This window comes from Molothrus ater, chromosome 6 (assembly GCF_012460135.2).
Source record: "Molothrus ater isolate BHLD 08-10-18 breed brown headed cowbird chromosome 6, BPBGC_Mater_1.1, whole genome shotgun sequence".
Classification (NCBI taxonomy): Eukaryota; Metazoa; Chordata; class Aves; order Passeriformes; family Icteridae; genus Molothrus; species Molothrus ater.
In genome coordinates this window covers 11606193-11625737 of record NC_050483.2, presented here as the reverse complement: position 1 = coordinate 11625737, position 19545 = coordinate 11606193, and the positions used below count along the sequence as shown (strand labels likewise).

The 19545-nt window shown below is 41.5% G+C and overlaps 1 protein-coding gene across 1 annotated transcript in view; it reads right to left on the bottom strand.

Annotated features, from left to right (window-relative positions):
- The window catches only part of TRIM66 (tripartite motif containing 66), a 45464-nt gene that overhangs the window by 20207 nt on the left and 5712 nt on the right, over positions 1-19545 (bottom strand). The window contains exons 2-10 of the mRNA XM_036383852.1: positions 13733-13836; positions 9902-10049; positions 5601-5733; positions 5079-5195; positions 4188-4302; positions 3261-3407; positions 3017-3134; positions 1200-2053; positions 43-204 (exon numbers count right to left, since the gene is read on the bottom strand). Of these exons, the coding sequence (XP_036239745.1) occupies positions 43-204; positions 1200-2053; positions 3017-3134; positions 3261-3407; positions 4188-4302; positions 5079-5195; positions 5601-5733; positions 9902-10049; positions 13733-13836 (1898 nt within the window). The remainder of the gene's footprint in view (positions 1-42; positions 205-1199; positions 2054-3016; positions 3135-3260; positions 3408-4187; positions 4303-5078; positions 5196-5600; positions 5734-9901; positions 10050-13732; positions 13837-19545) is intronic.

Here is a 19545-nt window from a genome sequence, read left to right as displayed (position 1 = left end):
TTTTCCCTTTAATTTTATTTGTTTTTAAGAAGTTCTTTATACCTTTCTCACTGGATGGAAAGTTGATTGCTGCAGTGTGCTCTCAGGGGAGTCGCTCCTGCCACTGGCTTCTTCTTCTAAGGATTGTGACAGGGAGGGACTGTCACTTTTGTCAAGAGGAATGACAGGCTTCTGGGCATCAGCTTCTGTGGAGCTCTCACAGACCTACCAATCACAAATGAGAATTTGTCTTTTCAACAGCTCAGAAAGAAAAACAGTAACAAATGTGCATCAACTCACAGCGTACACATGATGACAAGCCCAAAAAGACTCTAAAACAACAGAGATGTTCAAGGCAAATTTAAGCAGAGAGATAAATGGAGAAATTTTTCTCTTAAACATTAATGAATACTTAAAAAAAAACCCCAACAACTAAATAAAGCTACTGAAATGCACAGCTACACCAAAAGGCTGCAGTCTGCCCTTGCAGGTAATCTACTTTGAGAACTATTCAAGGTGGCAGCTCCACAGAATTTACACAATGGCAAGTCTGAGCCACCTTTCCACCATTTAAAATCAATTTCCAAGCCACTTTATTCTGCAGCTGATCTGCCTTGTGGTTCAGATGCTCACCTCCAAGGACTGTCCCTCTTTCAGAAGCAGGCTCCTCACTAACAGAGGAAAAGAGAAGAGATTGGCCCTGCTAAAAAACTGTAGCACAACAGCATGTGGGGATAATGATGATAATCTTAAATGACATGATGCAGCAGCAAGAGAATGGGAAATAACCCTCAGACCAAGAAATTGTCTCCACTCTCTTCAACGATACTTCGGAATCTAATTTTTTTAAGGACTCAGGGCTTAATGTTTCCAGTAAAAAAGGGAGTTGAAATGCAGAATGAAACTACTGCAGTCCTCCTGTCACCTATTTACAAAGGAGGAGTGATGGTGATTTTATTCTTCCATGTTGCTGCTCACCTTGTCTATTGAGAGGTTCAGATCTCTGGGATCCAGGGTAGTTATGCAGAAAAACTTTAGAAAAAAAAAAAGAAAAACTTTACAGAAAAATTTGGCCCGATCTGCATGAGGTATGAAGCCTCTCTGCTGCATGCATAGACACCCAAAAAAGCTCAGAGAAACACATGACATCTCAAAGGTGTGTCCAACTTCTGAGCTTACAGTGACTAAATGCAGTGGGAAATAACTTTGAGAGAACATACTTGTGCTTCATCTTGGACTTGCTGCTGTGCTGGGGCGGGCTGCCTCACTATGTAGTTGATCTGACCAACTATAGTCTGCTGAACGTGCTGAGGTGGCTTGGCTTGGTTCAGCTGCAAGCTGGACTGTCCCTGGGCCTGCAGGAGAAGCTCCAGATCCTTCTTCATCTCCTCCAGCTCCAGCTGGTGGTGCATGATGTCCAGGCTCTGCTGGAGGACCTGCTTGTGGGTGCTCTCGTCGTGCCCTGCCGGGGGGGACACCAGCGGCTGCTGCTGCGGGGGTGGCTGCAGCACGTGGCTGGATTTGATCTTCTGGACATGGCCCAGCTGCACTCCCACAGCTGATGTCTGCAGAGGAGCCTGTGAGTGGCTCGAGGGAACCTGCTGAGCCTCCTGGGACACACCAGCACAGCCCTGGTGCAGCTGCTGGGCTGGGAAGGGCTTTGCCACCCTCCCGGACACGTTCTCCGGCTCTGAGCGCGGCTGCTGCTCCAGCCCAGCCTGTGGGAGCTTCATGGGCTGGGGGGCAGCCCGTGGCTCCCTGTCCTGGGGCTGCAGGCTGTACTGCAGAGGGAAGTGCTGCTGATGAAGTGCAGGAGGCTGGTGGAAGCTCTTGTGGTGGCTGATGTCTTGGTAAGACGGCTGGGCTTTGCTTGGGTGAGGAATGCTGAGGCAGTGGGAGCAGCACACGGGTGCAGAGCACTGCAGCGCAGGGGCGAACTGGTGAGGCTGGCTGCTCTCCAGCTGGGGGGCTGGGGAGGGGTGCCCACGGTACAGAGAGGGCTGTAACCCTTGAATATTTCCACAGAGCAGCACATCTGGGTGAGTAAGGTGTCCACCTTCCATTGTGAAACCCCCTGGAAAAAAAACAGCACGTTTACTCCCTCCTACGGTCTTGACAAATGCATACAATAAAAATTGTACTCAAGGAAATGGCCATAGTGCACATTTCAAAAGTAAAAGATATTCAAATAGCCTATCCAAACAGTCTGCCAACATCCATTCAAGATAAATTTTCCAATATTTATCTAGTACTTCAATTCACACCAAACTCCCGCTGATGTCAGTTGAATTCACAGTTGAATTACCCAGCAAACACTTTGAAACATTGACCTTATTTTATCTTAACTGATGGATATAGCTTATACTTTCATTTTTTACAGAAGTATGAGCTTATCTTCTCATCCATAAGCACAGGTACAAAAAACAGCTTCCAGGGGGCAAGTGACAAAAATAAAAGAGATTATGTTATGCAGGTGAGACTAGTAAAAGCTGGAAATAGAAGTGACCTATGAAATGATCTTGTCCATCAAGAGATTACTCCCTGCTTTTAAAATACTTTTGATAGCATTTTACCCCTTTTAAGTTTTAATACCTTAAAATGGAAAGAGAACTGATCTCTTAGATCAGTGATCAGCCCACTGAGCTGAATTTACAGTAAAAACCCATTGCAATTGGTAAATCTGTGGCTGCTGAGAAACAAAGTCACAGTATGGACATCTGCTATATAGGTATCACTGTAATTATTGTACAGACAGTGTCTTAAAACCATCTTTGTGCCTAGCAATTGCAAGTGTCTCAACAGTGCTCAGCTCATTTGGCCACTAAGAGAATGAAAGCACCAGACATCTCAATGGTCTTTGGGTGAGTGGATAAAAATGGAGAGAAAAACAGGAGAGTTCAGCCACACCCGCTTTTCTTCAGAACATAGCAAGAGTTTCAGAACTGGATGTCAAAACAAAAAAGGGAGCCCTTTAGGGGAGGAACTGCATTGTCTGCTTCTGTCTAGCTTAGACATTTGCCTATAATAATTTTCTTACCCAAATTGGAGAGCTGCTTAGTCCAGTAGGAGGGATCCCAAACAAACCTGATCTTCAGAGGAGGGCCCGTGTCTGTGTTGCAGTTTGTCTCCAGCAAGCGCTGGATCTGAAACACAATCTGGTGGCACATTAAAGGACAATGATTTTATTCACTGTTTTAAGATAATGAGAAATATTTTATTTGATCAACATCAAATCCTTAAAGCATTTCTCACAATTACTGCACAACAAGCATTGCTCTTACCAGTTCCTTACTGAAGAGAAATGGGATGGTCTTTTTACTACACACGGCCCAGCTGATGAAGTTCTGGACATGTTCTACCTGTCTGCCTAAAACCACAACACCTTGCAGTTGCTGCTCCAGCCTCTGCTTCCTCTCACTGGTGATTTTCTGTTAATAACATGGATCAGTAGAAAAAGGCTGTCATTCTTCAGACACAGATAACACATGCAATCATTGGCACTGCATTTATGCAGTATTTGCAGCAATACTGCTCTTCACAATCTCTTTAAACCACCCATCACAGAAAGGAAGCAACTCCAACTCAGGAGATGAGTCTGAATTCAGGAAGAGCAATGACTTCCCCAGGAGCAAATAATCTGCATCATTCTGGCCCTGGTTTAACAGAATAACACAACCCTCAAGAAAGCTGTAGAACTTGGATCAAATTTGCATGTGGGCCACTTTCTCATCTGGAAATTCTGATCAGCAATTTTTTTCCTCAGCACATTTCAAAATAAAATCTCACATGCTTGAAGTGGACATCCACAAACTGAAGAGTCAAAACTCACGAGTTCTGTTACAGAAATTAGACCAAATAATAATTTTTGAAACAGGGGATTAATTGGGCTGCTAGTGAGCTCCTACAAATTAAACATTAAAATAAGAATCTGGTTTATTTTTCTAAGTACTCAAAAGGTGCACACATATTCTCTTTCAATGCATTAGGAACTGTGGTTAACTCATGATAAAGAAACACTTTGCCACTTTGCCCTGAATCTTTGTCAACCATTGATGCCACATCAAAGTCTGCAGGAAAAAACAAAAATATTTGAAAATATAAGGAATGGGACAATAGTTCCCACAGTCTATTTTCTTTCCACTGGCACTGGGATTAAATTTAATTTAGTTTGATTCCCCAAGGTATCAAATGCAACTAGCCTTACTTACTTCCAGTTGTTCAAGGAGGATATTTGTTCGTTTATCAATTTCATTCATCAGAACCATCTTGGCCATTTTTATTTGGTTTTCCACCTTTTTGTACAGATGTTTTACTTCAAGCAACCTGTGGGTAAGAGGTACATATCCCTGATGTGTCATTTATTCACTGCTCAGCAGTTATTTGCTACAAGAACTGATCTGTCTACTGACAGAACAGCAGTGAGAGTTGTATCATCATTTCCTATCAGTTCTCCCCTACTTCTCTGAACCCTGACCACCCCTCTCTGGATGTGACACGCTAATGCTGATGGAGTCTCTCAAACATCATGCCAAAAAACAGTCTTTAGCTCTTTTTCAACAAATATATACATAATATATCCAAAACTTCCAGTTTATACTAGATTATAAACTGTATAAATAGATTTGTACTCTTGAAATAGTTTTATTAATGTAGAAAAGAGATCCAACAGCTACTAAATGCATAATCAATAGCTGAAATCCAGTTCCAATAATTAACTATTTTCATTTTTGTGAGTTCATCTTGACTGAAATTGCACCTTGTTTTGAGGTTTCTTGAAGAAATAAGGCATCTTAAAAATTATCTTTATTTGTAATATTGTCAAATTATAGCTCAGAAACAGATTATACAAAGAAATCTTAACTCTGAAGTCAGCTGTCACATGCCTTACAAAGAGCATGGAATCGTGTATTACAATGCCATGACTTGTCAGCACCACTTCAACATGAATTTGATATTTTTCATCTTCTTATTCTTTTCTACCCTCCAAGAAAAAAAAATAGAAGCTGCATTTAATTCTGTTAACCTACATTTAGTAAAAACGTTATTTTTACAGATCACCTACTTCCATTAAAAAAAAAACAGCAAAGCATAGCAATTACCTGTCTTCAATCTGTTTAGCTGAAATCTGAATCCCATTTTTTTTCTCCTCCACCTTAGTTATGACATTCTCCAGGATAATTCTCTGATTTTGCAGCGCTTCATCGAGATGCCTGAACCTGTGAGAGAAGGGGAAACTGTCACGCCGTGGTTTTCCACGTTCATGCAAACAGGTGAGAGAAGGGAGGGTTTCTGCCAGGGCAGTGAGATAGATGTGAGTTAAATCACCTGTGAGACAGCTGAGCTGAGTTTGCTGTGGCTTTTAAATTCAGAGCAGCCTGCAGCTTCAGGTGGCAAGCACAGGTGGAAAAGAGGGAAGGCACAGGTGGAAAAGAGGGAAGGCACAGGTGGAAAAGAGGGAAGGCACAGGTGGAAAAGAGGGAAGGCGCAGGTGGAAAAGAGGGAAGGCGCAGGTGGAAAAGAGGGAAGGCACAGGTGGAAAAGAGGGAAGGCACAGGTGGAAAAGAGGGAAGGCACGGGTGGAAAAGAGCTCAGTGCAGGTGAGCCCCGCTGCAGTGAGGTACCTGTGCTCCTTGTGCTCTGCCAGCAGGCAGCTGCGGCAGGTGAGGGTGTCACAGGTCTCACAAAACACCTTCAGTGCCTCTTGAGGGTGCACTGGACAGAACAAGGAAAACTCCCTTGCATCATCTTCAGCTGCTGAGGAATGCAAAGCAAGGCTGTCATCCACAAGGAGAGCTCAGAAGGAGAGTAACCAACCTCACAGTTTCATGGAAAGTTTCAATGACATTTTTTAAAGGCATAGAACCTGGAACCATCCGATTACGTGAGGTTGGGTTTGTTGGCATTTTTTCCTTATACATCCTACAAACTGAGCACACCAGGAGCAAGCCACCAAAGAAAATCATACTAAACACTCATGAATTTAAAGTATCATGATTTGGAGCACCTGCCTCACGACTTTAAATGCCCTGGTCTGGTAAACCACTCAACAAAACTTTTGTAAAATGTAGACTAGCAAATATATTAAATAAACTTGCAGTCACAGCAGAAGCCAGGAAATCCTTTGTTCTTAAAAAAGTCACATGAGAAATTGTTTTCCAAATTTGTGTTTGTTGTAATGCAGTTGATAAACTTCAGCAGCTGGGGCTGATATTTGACCTTAGAATCTGTTCATAAAAGGATTTTCTAAAGAGTAATGTGATAAAGAGTAAGAATGGACAGTGGGCATGCAAAGTGGAAGGATTATTTCTGTACAATCTATTCTTGCCTTTTTTTCTGAATGGTAGAACTGTTTTAGAAAGAAGGAGCACTGTCAACAAAAGATGCCAGAAAAAGACAAAGCTAAACCATGGCAAAGCCAACCCTCTCCCACCAAGGAAAGGCTTGATTGCTTCCTCACAGTACTCCAACAAAGACATTGTCCCATTACTCTTTACCAACATGGGAGAAATTAAACAGAACAAGCATTCTTAGATAACACATACTGGTAAAATTTTAAATTATATAAAGGCATTAATTATTTATACATAATTATCTGCTCATATGAAATAAGAAGAAATATTTCCATTTTCTCACACCAAACTTCTTATCTACACATTTTTTAAAAAACCAACCTGGGGCAGAGACAATACTCTCATCCTGTAGCAAAATGAAGCCTTTTATGGGTTCAAAAGTGATAACTATTGCAATTACACAGACCCACAGAGTGCAGCAAGCTCTACTGGCTCAGCCACTTCATTTCCAAATTGTAAAATTCACAACAGAGGCTAAGAAAATCTCATGGCTAACAATGACAGTGCAAATATGGAGAAAATCCATGCCACTCTTTAAAAAAATATATGTTTAACAGCCCAGTTTTTAGATTGCTATCTACTCTAAATATTTCTGAGGAGCTTGATTTATTTCCTCCAGTTCAATTGACTTTCATTCCACCTTCTTAACAATGTGCAAGAAAATAATTTGTGACAGATTAGGCCAAGAGTTTATGTAACACCCTTACATAGCTTACATTGTTATGAATTATTTACTGTACCCTGCTTTATTCTTCAGGAAAGTCTATTGGTTTATGTCATTATTGAATCAAATGCTAATAGGTAGCATTCATAAAGGAGGAAATTAGATTAGGGCTTTTTTAACCCACTCCAATATTTTCTACTAGAAAGGATCAAACTTAATTCACCCTGACAGCAAATTTTTTTCTGATTACATTGCAAATAGGTACTTTTTATTAAAACCTGCATCTGAGAAGCACATAGAGAGGTTGTACAACCAATATATATCCAAGGATGATGTCAAAGATCATCCCCTATGTGATCAGATTTTACATCTTAAAAGGGAAAAAAAAGACCATAATAACTTTCTGACAGTTTATGGGCTAGAAAAGCCTTTCAAAGTGTTCAGTATCTGCAGAGCATACAAGCTGTTTTTCTGTAAATTCAATATCAAGTTTTCTATATTAAACTCAAACTGATAATGAGATATGGTCTTTAACGTAGTTAATATCATGAAGTTACAATCCTATATAATGATTCCCCTTTTTCTCTCTCTGAAGGGTTCTTTAGCCTTTGGGTGATTGCAATCATCCCAGAGAATTCATTGAGGTTTTTTAATACCATGTCAGATTTAAGAGACAAGCAGATTTCAAATGCAAACTAAGAATAAAATCAGTATTATCTAATTGCAACACAGACCCACAGCCTCTGCCACGAGTAATCCCCTGAATCAATTGACATATCAGTGAGAACTGCCACTGAGCCATGGCATTCCTGACCTACTTTTTACTCAGCTCAGAGCAACATTTTTCTATTTTGAAATAAGTTTAATACTTAGAAATCAGGTACTAAACAAGGGCACAACCTTGTTTTTTCTAGAAGCAAATACAAAACCACAACTACCCATTTTAGCTTCTTAAAAAGAACCTCCCTTGGTGAGCAGGGAAAGCTCAGCTGCCCTAAATTCTGATAATTCACCATTTTCTACAGCCTATATTTTCCTTATCTCAGGTGGATCTCTTGAATAATTAACAAAGTTTTAAATCTCTGCTCCTCTGATCAGTTGATGGCAATTTTGGAAAAGCCACCTCAGCTAATAGAGCTCTGCCTCCACTTCCATAATTCTCAATGGCTCCGACTCCTCTCAAAACAAACCTCAAGTAATAGTTGATTAAAATTACTAGAAATGGGAAGGACTTAATGTGTTTGGTGAGGGTGTTTCGCTACTTTACTTCATTTCTGATCCAAGGAATCTAACACTACCAGAAGACCTGGCCCTTACAAGGGAAATGGCAAAAGATAGAACAGCTTAAAAGTGCAAGACCTCTTAATAGTTTCAAGAGCTTACAAAGAAGGTGCTGTTTTCAGAACACCCCACACCAAACACATTAAATCCTTCCTGACTGCCAATGCTCTGTGTTTATTTCCAGAAGGGAAAAACACAAACAGTCTGAGTTCTGGTATATCCCAGGATTTGCTTTCTTTGAACTGTTCTGAAGGCATATCTGTCATAAAACATACATTAATAATAATAAAAATAATATAAAAGCACCAATTCCATTCCAAATAATTTCTCTATTAACTAGTCTCTCTATGAAGTACCAAGCTCCTTGTTCATGTTTTGTTCAACACAGGGAATTGGGTACTAAACTAAAATTCTCTCTCATGTTTTTATGAGTCTGCATCTTTTTATTTATATAGCACACACAGACCCACAGCTAAGCCACACATATAATTTCTTACCAGCATTTGTCAACAATGTGAGATGATAATCTCAGTTAAAGTGATATGAAATTATAAACAATTGAAGCCTCAAAACCACAGCCCTTATCTTGTCATCAACTCAAGAAGAAAAACATATTGTCCATCCAATCAGGACATGTGAGGAGAAACTGGGGGACTTCAGTTTATATTATTCTCTAGAAAAGACCCAAAAATCATTTAAATGTATTTTCTGGGTTTTTATTATTACCATTCTTATGGACTTCTTTTGCTTACACTCTATTTAGCAATTGCATATTTTGTCTCAAGTGCCTCAAACTCTGTTTGATATGACCACCCATACTTAAAAAAACTTCTATAGCAAGTCAAATCTTCTACAAGAAAAATCCTAAAAGAAAATAAAATAAAAATTATCCGTGGGCTTTTTTTTTTCCAAATTTGTGTTTGTTGTAATGCAGTTCATAAACTTCATAAACTTATTCCTTTTTCTGCCCTTCATCTTCCTTATGAAGAGGAATAAGCACACAGCACAAATTCTTATTTTTAGTTAAAAATTGCTTATATGAAAGTCTAGGTTAGCATATTCTGCTGCAGATTTCTGACCTATTGGTAAAGAAAACAATGACTAATAACAGGAGATGGTAATACTTTCTGTAGATCACCATAGTAGACAGATGAGACATATTTGCCAGTGGGCTTAATTCATGCTTGTTCAAGCACAAATTGAAAGGAGCATCCTGTAGTGATCACAGCCTCCTGCTGCCTGTGGCTCCCTCACACACCTTGTCCATATGCACAGGAATTGCTTTGTCATGGTTTCCTCAAGGAAATTCCCCAAACTGGGACAGGAAGACTGAAAGGGCAAGGCCTGCTGCTGTTGTAGCCCTCCAAACCCTGCCCCATCACTGGGATCTTCCGCACATGCCTAACTCTCAAACACAAATATCCAAATTTTCTCAAAATACCATGGAATGCTGATTGTGGCAATGGCCCTGAAGCTGGAGAAAAATCACCTAATCTCTTGTTGACACATACATATCCTTCTGGGTCACACAGAGCCCGCTGTGTGTGGCACAGAGCCTGCAACTGCTCCCTCTGCAGCTGAGTAACTGATACGGGAAGAAAGAAAACTCCAGTGTTGTCCCCAGTACCTGTGCAGCCCTTCAGGGATAAGGACAGGAAGTGGTCTCCAGGTTCCTGGCCATGTCTGTGTTCCTCTGTGCATGAGCTGCACAACCACTTATTGCATCTTGTGCAGAGACTGTGGGCAGGTCTCTTCTCTTTGCACATGGAGCAGCTCTAAGAACAAAAAGTGCAGTTACACACACACGACAAATCAGCTGTACAAACTGCTGTCCTTTACAGACTATCATTCAGATTGGTGAGCTTAATAGCTTTTGTCCTCAGACTAAAGCAATTCAAGTTATTTTAAGAGTCTGGTTGTAACTGTCTAACATTCAGGAAAATACATAAAACATCCTACAGGTGAGACAATCTAGAAAACAACATGGGGACACCCACGTACTATTAATGAAAAACTTGGTTCCTGTCCTCTACAGAGTTGGCCAGAAATGAGCTCAGTTTATATCTTGATATCACACGTGGTGAACTGGAAGCACGAGGCACAGGAACATGAGAAGACCTGGAAACCTTAATTAATATTTTCTCTATTGATTCAACAATTCAGGGAATGCCCTTTGCTGTACAGGCCATGCTGCCTGGACATGTCACTGGGGGGAAATGAACAGAGGAGCAGAAATGAAGGGGGTAATTCAACACCTTGTATTCCAGAATAAACTCAAGAGTAATTTCAAGACAGCTACAATGATAATTCTTTTAAAAATCATTTGCTTTAGGCATAAAACACCTTGTTTCAAAACTCCCAATATTCATGTATTTGGCTCCCCACAGCCACAAATAGGTGCTCATGGGCAGAGTGAGCCCAGTGATGTAAATTTACCTTTATCAAAGCATAAAAAGCAAGGCTTTGCCAGCACTTGATTAAACTGAAGCATTTCCCTCAAGATTACAATATATCTACTATAGCTATGTACACACACAAATCTCCTCAATATTGCTTCTACTCAGGGCTACTCAAGCAAACAGGACTAGATGGCAAAACCACTTCCTAAAGGCTCCTTTCTCCTGGGCAGCAGCTGATCTTCAGCTGGGAGTTCAATTATTTGCATCCCAACAATTTGATGGGAAATGTGAAGAGAGGGACACAGCAGCCTGTGCCCAGCTCATAACCCCTGGTGCAGGTTCTGGTGAGTGTGAGGGAAGGGTTTCTGCTCATGGTGGCTCAGGAAATAGAAAGTCTGAAGGAAGAACTACTGCAGTTCTTAGCTGGTTGTCTCAGTTTAAAACCACAGCTTTAACACTTAGTGGAACATCCATATCCACCTAAATTCCCTGACAAAAGTGAGTCAAGCTCTGACTCACTTCAGCACAGGAAGAAAAATTTTTGTTTTGATAAAATTAATTTAAATTTTATCCTTTCCTTCCATGGGTCTGGCATTTCACAGCAAGGTCTCTTATCAAGCCACTACAGAAGAGTTTCTAAATACTCATTCACAAACAGATTGGGCAATTCTTGACAATAAGACAACAAAGCAAAGTTCTAAATGTGTTTAATTGTCTAAAGAGGGAATTGTTTGTACAAGCCAATATGCAATTTTAGCCATTTGCTTATCAGCAATGTTTTCCAAAAGGTACATACCATAATTGAAACCAAAAAGCCTAATAAAACTTATATAACCAAAATGCAAGAACATTTAATTTGGGGAATAAAGATTGTTCTATGGAAATAAGTGACTGGTCTAAAATGTAACCACCTAGGTCCAGCTCAGGAAAAAGCTGAGGAATGCTCTGCCTTCTCTGCCATCACCAGAACTGGCTAAGCAAGGTTTACCTGCAGCAGTTCAGCTGCCAGCCTGACTGGAATGTGTATGTTGACACTGCACTGTGTTAACATCACTTTTAAGGTGCAGAGTGTTCCCAGGGCTGCATTATTTATGACGTGGAAATGGGATTTTGGGCAGGAGACTCTGAATTGTGTATTTCTGGAAGTGCTGCTGCCGGCATGCAGCACATCCTATCATTTATGCTCCACTCTCTCACACACTGAGACACCTTCCTGCTTCCAAACACTTTGTTACAAGCCTTGACAGACTCCCACTCGAACACAGAAGGAAAATTAAGACAACGATGGCAGCTCAGATGTGCCTCAGGTGGATGATCTGATGCTTCACCTTTTGGTGTCACTGGTGGTGAAACTGTGGCTTTCATTTGGAGTGTGGTGGTTAAACACAGAAAGCAAGCAAAGCTACATGTTTTGACTTAATAAAAAGGAAGCTGAAAACTGTGAAGGTTCACAAGTTGCTCTAGGGTACTCCTATGCTCCAGTGAGAAATCTGCATTACTGAACTGCTCTTAGCACTCCTGAGGGATTACAGAGAAGAAAATCCTTTTTTAAGGATGGCTTGAAAAAATAATCTAATGCTTTTGAAGACATTAGATATTCTCATCTGATTTCCTTTCTACACAAATTCTCATTGAAAAGTAAAGGATGCAAGTCACAGTAATTAAGAGTTCCCAGTATAATAAGTGCATTTTAAAAACTCAGCAGTATCTTCTGAATTTTCTTCCTCTCTTTGGAGAGTGCATGTTAATACACCTCTTCTTGTTGTAGATCAACTTAGGTTGCACCCTGCAAGCAATGTACACCTGAAGATGTCAATACAGTTTGCTTGCCTTAATTATTTTTATGTCCCCAGAACACTCTGTGGATCAGGTTACACATTCTTTACTCTTTAACAATACCCAGCTTTCTGTGCTCTTCCTCTCCACCCAAACTAGTGGCAACTGCAAAGCTGTGAGAATAGCCCTGCCTGTTCACTGGGTATTTAACTGAAGTTAAACCCACCTATGTACAATGCCAATTCAAGGCAAAAGTTGTAATCCAATAACTCCCTTGGAATCCATTCCCCAGTGGGAAACTGCAATATGATGTGACTTTTGTATCATAAAAACAGAGAATCACAAAATTGTAACTGCTCACACGACCTAACGGGTGATGCTGGTGTAACCATTTAGCCAAGACTCAGCTCCTGTGCCTAGTGGGTAGAGAGGGGGATTGTCCCTCTGGAGCTGTCCAGGGAGGCCACATCCAGAGCATTCTCCTCAGTTCTGGTCTCCACAACTCAAGAGAGACGAGGAGATACAGGAGAGGGTCCAGCAGAGGCCACAAAGGGGATGAGGGATCTGGAGCATCTCTCCACTGAGGAGAGGCTGCAGGAGCTGGGCCTGGTTAGTTGAGAGAAGGCTGAGAGGGATCTCATTAATGCTGATAAATATCTCAAAGGAGGGCTAAGAGCATGGTGCCAGACACTTTTCAGTGGTGCCCAGTGACAGGATGAGGAGCAATGGCCATAACTAAAACACAGGAAGCTCCATCTCAGCATGAGGAACAGCTTCTTTACCCTGAGGGTGTCAGAGCACTGGGACAGGATGTCCAGAGAGTTCATGGAGTCTCCCCCTCTGGAGACATTCAAACCCAACTGAATGTGTTCCTGCTGTCACTGCTCCTGTGACCCTGCCTTGGTGAGGAGTTGGACTGGGTGACCTCCAAAGATCCCTTCTAATCCTAACAATTCCATGATTGTTTACCTTAAGTTGAGACCTAAGAGGACAATGAGGAATCCAAGACAATCAGTACCTTCCCAATATGTTGAGTATCACAGATAGATTAGTAGCAATATTTTTAACGGACCGTTTAAAATACAGGGACTAAAACTGATTCTTCAACTAAAGTTTTAAAATTTCTATGAAGGCAGTGTGTCCATCTCTGGTAATGAGGTAATTACAGTGCTGCATAAGCAAATTATAAGATAATTTTTTTTTATTTAAAACAAGATTTTCTCTGTTTTCACTGCTCATCTGACAGTGTTTCAACAAGCCACAGCTTCATGGCTTTCACTTACCTTTGCCATAGCTGAATCACCAACTGGAAAATCCTTGAGGAAGAAATTCTCAACTACATCCCTTGCAAAGCAGGTCTGTTTGCACACAGGGCAGGAAAGGATACCTGAATTTAAAAAAGAAAAAAGGAAACCACCAGAAATAAAGCAATGCACACCAGCCATGCGAACCAGGAAACGATATAAACCACACTTCAGTATTGTGGCTTTTTTGATCACGTGGGCAGTTCCAGGAAACTAAGGCATCCTTCAAACCCTAAGTGGCTAGACCTGGTTCAATATATAGAAAAGAAAAACAAGGCAACAAAACTCCTAGAAAAACACCATATTTCAGCTGACTTATTTCCGTGTTTATTGATGATATCTGCACGTCCAAATTCTCACTGAGTTTCGAGATGATTAAAACTGAGCTGCACTTTAGACTGTACCCCCTTGTTACAGATCTATTTGTGCTTTCTGAGATTTTCTGTGCTTCTGGAGCAGCTTTACCCCTCCAGAGATGTACCCAAGCATAGAACACAAACTCCTTAGTACCAGCTTTACAGTGCAGGATGCAATCCAGGTGAAGTGATGGGGGAGTAACATGCTACAGGCAGAAGCAACAAGTCAGAAAAAAGATAAAGGATAAAAAAAGTTTCATAAGGAAAATTATTACAGTAAATCCAGAGGTGGCAAAATGTGCTCTCCCCCAAAGCAAAGTGAGCAGCAGAACCTGGCTCCAGCCTCATTAATAACTGAGCACAACTGGGGTGAATCTCAGTGTCTGCCTGGGCTGAGAACCAAGAGTTCAAGCAGGTGCCCATGACTGCACACCTGCATTTTTGCACCTCTGATATTCATTCCCTGACTTCTTGGCCTAGGAGCTCTCTTGTATTTGGCTCTGTTGGTTTGGGGTTTTTTGTAAAAGGATACTGTATTTTCCTGGCCACATTCCTGCAAGCTACTGTAGGTGTGCAAACAGTCCTTTAGAGAGGGGGGTGGTGGTGTGCCAGTCTATTTCACCTTATCAAGGTGTATCTTTTCTTTTAATCCAAGTTTTTTACATTCTCTTAAAAGCAGAATTTCCATGCTATGCTCACCTTGCCAAGTCCTCTCTTTATGATAACTAACAACAGTATTTTCAATTAATAGATGGTTTAAACTCGCCTAAAATAAGGTTTTAAAGCAAGATCAATGACAACATTTTACTGTTCCATGTGTTTTTTTTTTTCCCTTGACTCAAAATTGTTTGTGCACACGGAGTGTGGCCTGTAAGTTAATTAAACCTTAAGCTCTCTATTACTCTTCACATTACACCATTATCAGAGCCTCTCCTGTTTTCCAGGTGCTTGGTATTGCCTGTCCCTTGGGAATGGCTCCTGCAGTCCCTGCCCAGGGGCAGAATGCTAATTGTGAAATGTCCCCAGTTTCAGAGCTGAGCTAGTGTAGCTTTAACAGCAGCATTCCACATTGACAGGGACACACAGACCCCAACACATCCCTACATTTCTGCTTCTGACAAAAGCACTGCTCAGATGTCTGAACACTTTCACTGCCATTCACAAAGGCTTTGAGGAAACTCTGAGATCTGGAGCATCTTTTAAGAGTATCCCTTACCAAGAACCACTTCCATGAGGTTTGGATCTTTATTAGCCCAAATCTTATATAAAAGGAAAAGCATAATTGCTTTGTATTTTCCAAGGTTGCACTTAGAGCAGCACTGTGGTTTGGGGGCCCAAGCAGCAGACCACAGTCGACCCAAACTGTTCATTTTACTGTGCATTTCACACAGCCCTGAGAGGCCATGCAGACATGAAAAGGAGCAGGCTGTGCCCACAGGTGGCTGTGCTACTCAGCCACAGGTCACCCCAGGGGAAAGGGCAGCACAAGCAATTTCCAGTGCTCTGCTCATCAGGCATACAAAGTGAGCCTTGTTTAAGGGTGTTTGCTGGCAGGAGCTACAAAGGTGCTAAAAATTATCTGATAAAGATGCCCACAATGGCAGAAAGCTGAAGAACTCTTTTTAGCAGTTGCTCCACTTTGCATCCTTCCTATAAGGACTGAAGCTGAAAAAAGATCTGAATTGACTACAATTTTTGTAGCTAATCACATTTTACATGTTACACCCTAGCACAACACAATTCTCATATATTGGTGGCACTGAAACCTCTCTCCATGCTTTCCCAAATGACAGAGTAGGAGCCTTTTAGGTGCCTGCTAGCAGCTCTGTTCTCTGGAGACATGCAAAAGCAGGAGGAGACCAGGCAAGCAGTGTTACACTGACAGTGCCTCCTCCTTCTCCTCCTCCTTGTAAATGGTGCTTACTGCAAGCACTGGTGAATTGCAGCACCAATTCCTGGGAGCTGAAACTCTCCTCAAGCTTCCCTGCCAGCCCTGTAGAAGTGGCACAGCTGGAACAGCAGCACAAATAAAAAGACAGACACATTATCTGATTGATAAGCCAGGAAGCAAGACACCTACTCTGCAAGCAGCTTCCCAAATAAGTCTCGTGGGACATGCTCTAATTCTCAGTGCAGTCAGGAGAAACCAGCTCCTGACTTCACAGAGCCACCTGGAGCCCTTGGGGACTGGAACCAGTCTCTTTCCCCCCTAACAGCATTGCCAGCTCTTGATCTGGCTAACAGTGAGAGAAAACCTCCATGATGAGGCCACAGAATACCCTGCAAGTGGACCAAGAGGGAAATGGCCAACAGGTGATTTCCTGAAGTAAGAAAGGCACAACTCTCTCAGTTACTCTCTCGTTTATGGGTGAGCATCCACAAATCATTTCCGGGAGCATTCTGCTGACTGGCAAACAAAGGCACAAGGCTTTGTCCCACAAGGACAGCTTCTATCACACAGTACACAAGGTAAAAAAAGGTCACTATTGAAGTCACTATTTGTTGTAGTAAAGTGGAAAAATTATAAGAAAAGACTCAAAAATCTGTTAGGCTGTCATTTCTTCTAAGTCAAGCTAGCACTTTGCAAGTTCCCACGTGAAAGCAATCCTGGTGTGAGCAGCTCATTAGCACAACAATCTACTCCTGGGCGAAAAACAACCAGCGCATGTATAAACTGGTTTTACACTGTTAGTTTTCCTTTTTCTATCTCTCACAAACAGCACATACACCTTTCCTGCACATACACCCTGGGGTCTGAGTGACCAATTGATACAGGATAATAACTTGTTACTAACCAATAAAGAAACTGGCAAGAAAGCTACGGACCAATTGGAGTCACACACGATGTCTGTAAAACTGTGTAAAAAGGAGTTCTGTGAATAAAGAATTGCCTTTTTCCACCACGAAGAAAATGGAGTCCCGTGTGATTTATTCCCTTAACTATTTCATTATGTTCCAACGCTATTCTGCTAGTACAGAATGTTAAATCAAATTAAACCAATTGAATGATACTTCATGGAATGCTTATGGCCTCAGGCATGTTCATGTGAGCTTTAAATTCTGCTAATTTGTTACAAACCAGTGAAGGATAGAATACAGCATTATTAGAATGCATTTCGTTTGATAACGAGCAAGACAATCTTTATAGTGTTTTTAAATTAAAAAAAAAAATAACTTCAATAATTTTCACACTTAGAAAACATAAATCATGCATGGAATTCAGTTCTGCACAAAAGCCTCCCTCACATATGTGCTGAGAAACACAATCAACAATTTGAAGGTAAATAACATTACTGGTGATTAATATTAAGGGACATCTAAAAGTGATGTCTTGGATGCACAGCACAATTTTCTCCCAGGTTTTAGATCCAAGTTGTGCTGCTAAAATCAGTGTTGTTCCAGAGATACACATGGAGCAATTTGCACAGGTCAGAGCTTTGTTTTAGACCACCAAGTACAGCTTAGATTGAGTAAATGTCAGAGCGTGTCTCAAATATCCAAGTAACTGTAAATTACAATGATTTCAAATCTAAAATTCCCTTGAGATGAACAGAAGGCAGGCAGAGCCATCAACTTAATTTTTAAAAATTTAAAATTTTTAAAAAGAGTAGTTAAGAGGAAAAATAATGGGGACACCACAGCAATAGAGTATTGGAAGTCCTTTCCTACTAACAGGTGGGCTAATCAAAACCACCCAATACTGAATCTCATAGCTAAAACTTTAATAAAAGCACAGGAGACAAATTTGCATCTTGCTAGAAGAGGGATTGCCTGAGCATGGTGGCTTTGGAGATCACGCTTATTCAGCTAATTGGGTTTATTTGATACCTTTTCCCCTTAATGAAAACCTGTGCTCTATGGAAATGCCCCAATCTTTTTCAATATGAATTCCCCAAAGAATCAAAAGTTACCTTGGCATAATAAATACAATCCAAAATGAACTGTGGAGCAATTAAACTGAAATTAAGCAAGTAATTCCATACATATTCCCAAGCAGCCACCAGCAGCATCCTGCTGTGCTTGTGCTCAGAGTGCAAACCAGCAGCAAGGCACACTTTCCTGGAAACCCCTTACCTGTGCTCTGGATAAAGAGCCACCCACAGAGTCACCTGTTCTTGGGGACAGGTGGGTGGTGGGAATGCACACACAGGAATTCCCTGGGATCAGGCAGTGCTGCGGTGCACACTGAAGTCACCACCCCTCTCCCTGGGGCTGCTCCCTCTTCTTTGGCCAGGAATTCTGGCCAACCAGCAGGGAAGAAAGGTGCACTGAGTCACTACAGGGTGCAGAGATTTTTTCTCCTTTTGCCTTTTCCTTGACCTTTCCTCTAGGATTCATTCAGGCCTCTGAAAGCTTGTCTTGATTGCATTTTTCCCAAATAAAAATCCCATAGTCAAAACGAACAGCAGTGTCCTACTTCCCTTCTTGCCTGGGTCTTCCCTCAATCCTCAGACTGGAGCAGAAGGGAAGAGAGGAGCTTTTCCCAGTCCAGGCAGCAGCAGGTCTCACAGTGCCATTCACTCCCACTGTACCTTTTGCAGACCATACCCTCAATATTTTTCTTGCCTTCCTACCTTGCCACTGCCTCCAAACAACACTGCTCATCTGTTTTAAGAACCTGTACTTTGCAGACAGCTCATTTAAATATATCATGATCAGAGCACTGTGGGTGAAGGGAAGAGTACTCAGAAGCCCTGGAGACTCACTGTTTGTACATAGGAGAATGATGCAATTTCTGGCTCTGAAAGGCAACTCAGCAAGGAATTACAGGACTCCAACAACAGTTCACATGTTAGGAGATCAGGTACAATTGTGGTGCCTAAAGGGAGGCCAGTGTTGATTTCAAAACCTCCAGAAGCAGCAAAAAGCTGACAGAGATGTTGATACATTCTAATTTTCGTGGAAAAAAAATTGGTAGGAAGGAGGTGGGAACATTTGCATAAATTATCTTTTAGAAGTTCAGTGCCTCCTGCTGTTTAGCACTTGAAATTGTTATTTCTGACATCCCATTTCCCTGCTAAAGAGATGGCCATCAGTTCAGAAAGGCTAGCAAGGATCCTAATGCTGGATTTAAGCCCTGTTTCATTGTGATACACAGAATAAAGCCCTACTTCACAATTATATGCAGGTTAAACTACATATAAGATATTCTCAGTGTATGTGAGCTATCAGCTACTGAAGAACCTCTGCAGACCACACTGTACTGAAGAGACTCCTGCAAAGTGTCAGCACATGGGGGATGTGGAGGAACAGCCCTAAATCTGAATCCTTCCAGGGCCCCACTGCTCCTTTCAGCCCCATCCCCAGCAGCCCTGTGCATCTGAGCATCACCACAAAAGGCACCAGCACCAGAAAGAGATGTGTAACTCTGGCTGTGTTTATGTGCAGGCACCTCTGAGCCCTGGAAAGCTTCAGCAGCAGATGCTTACCTGGCTG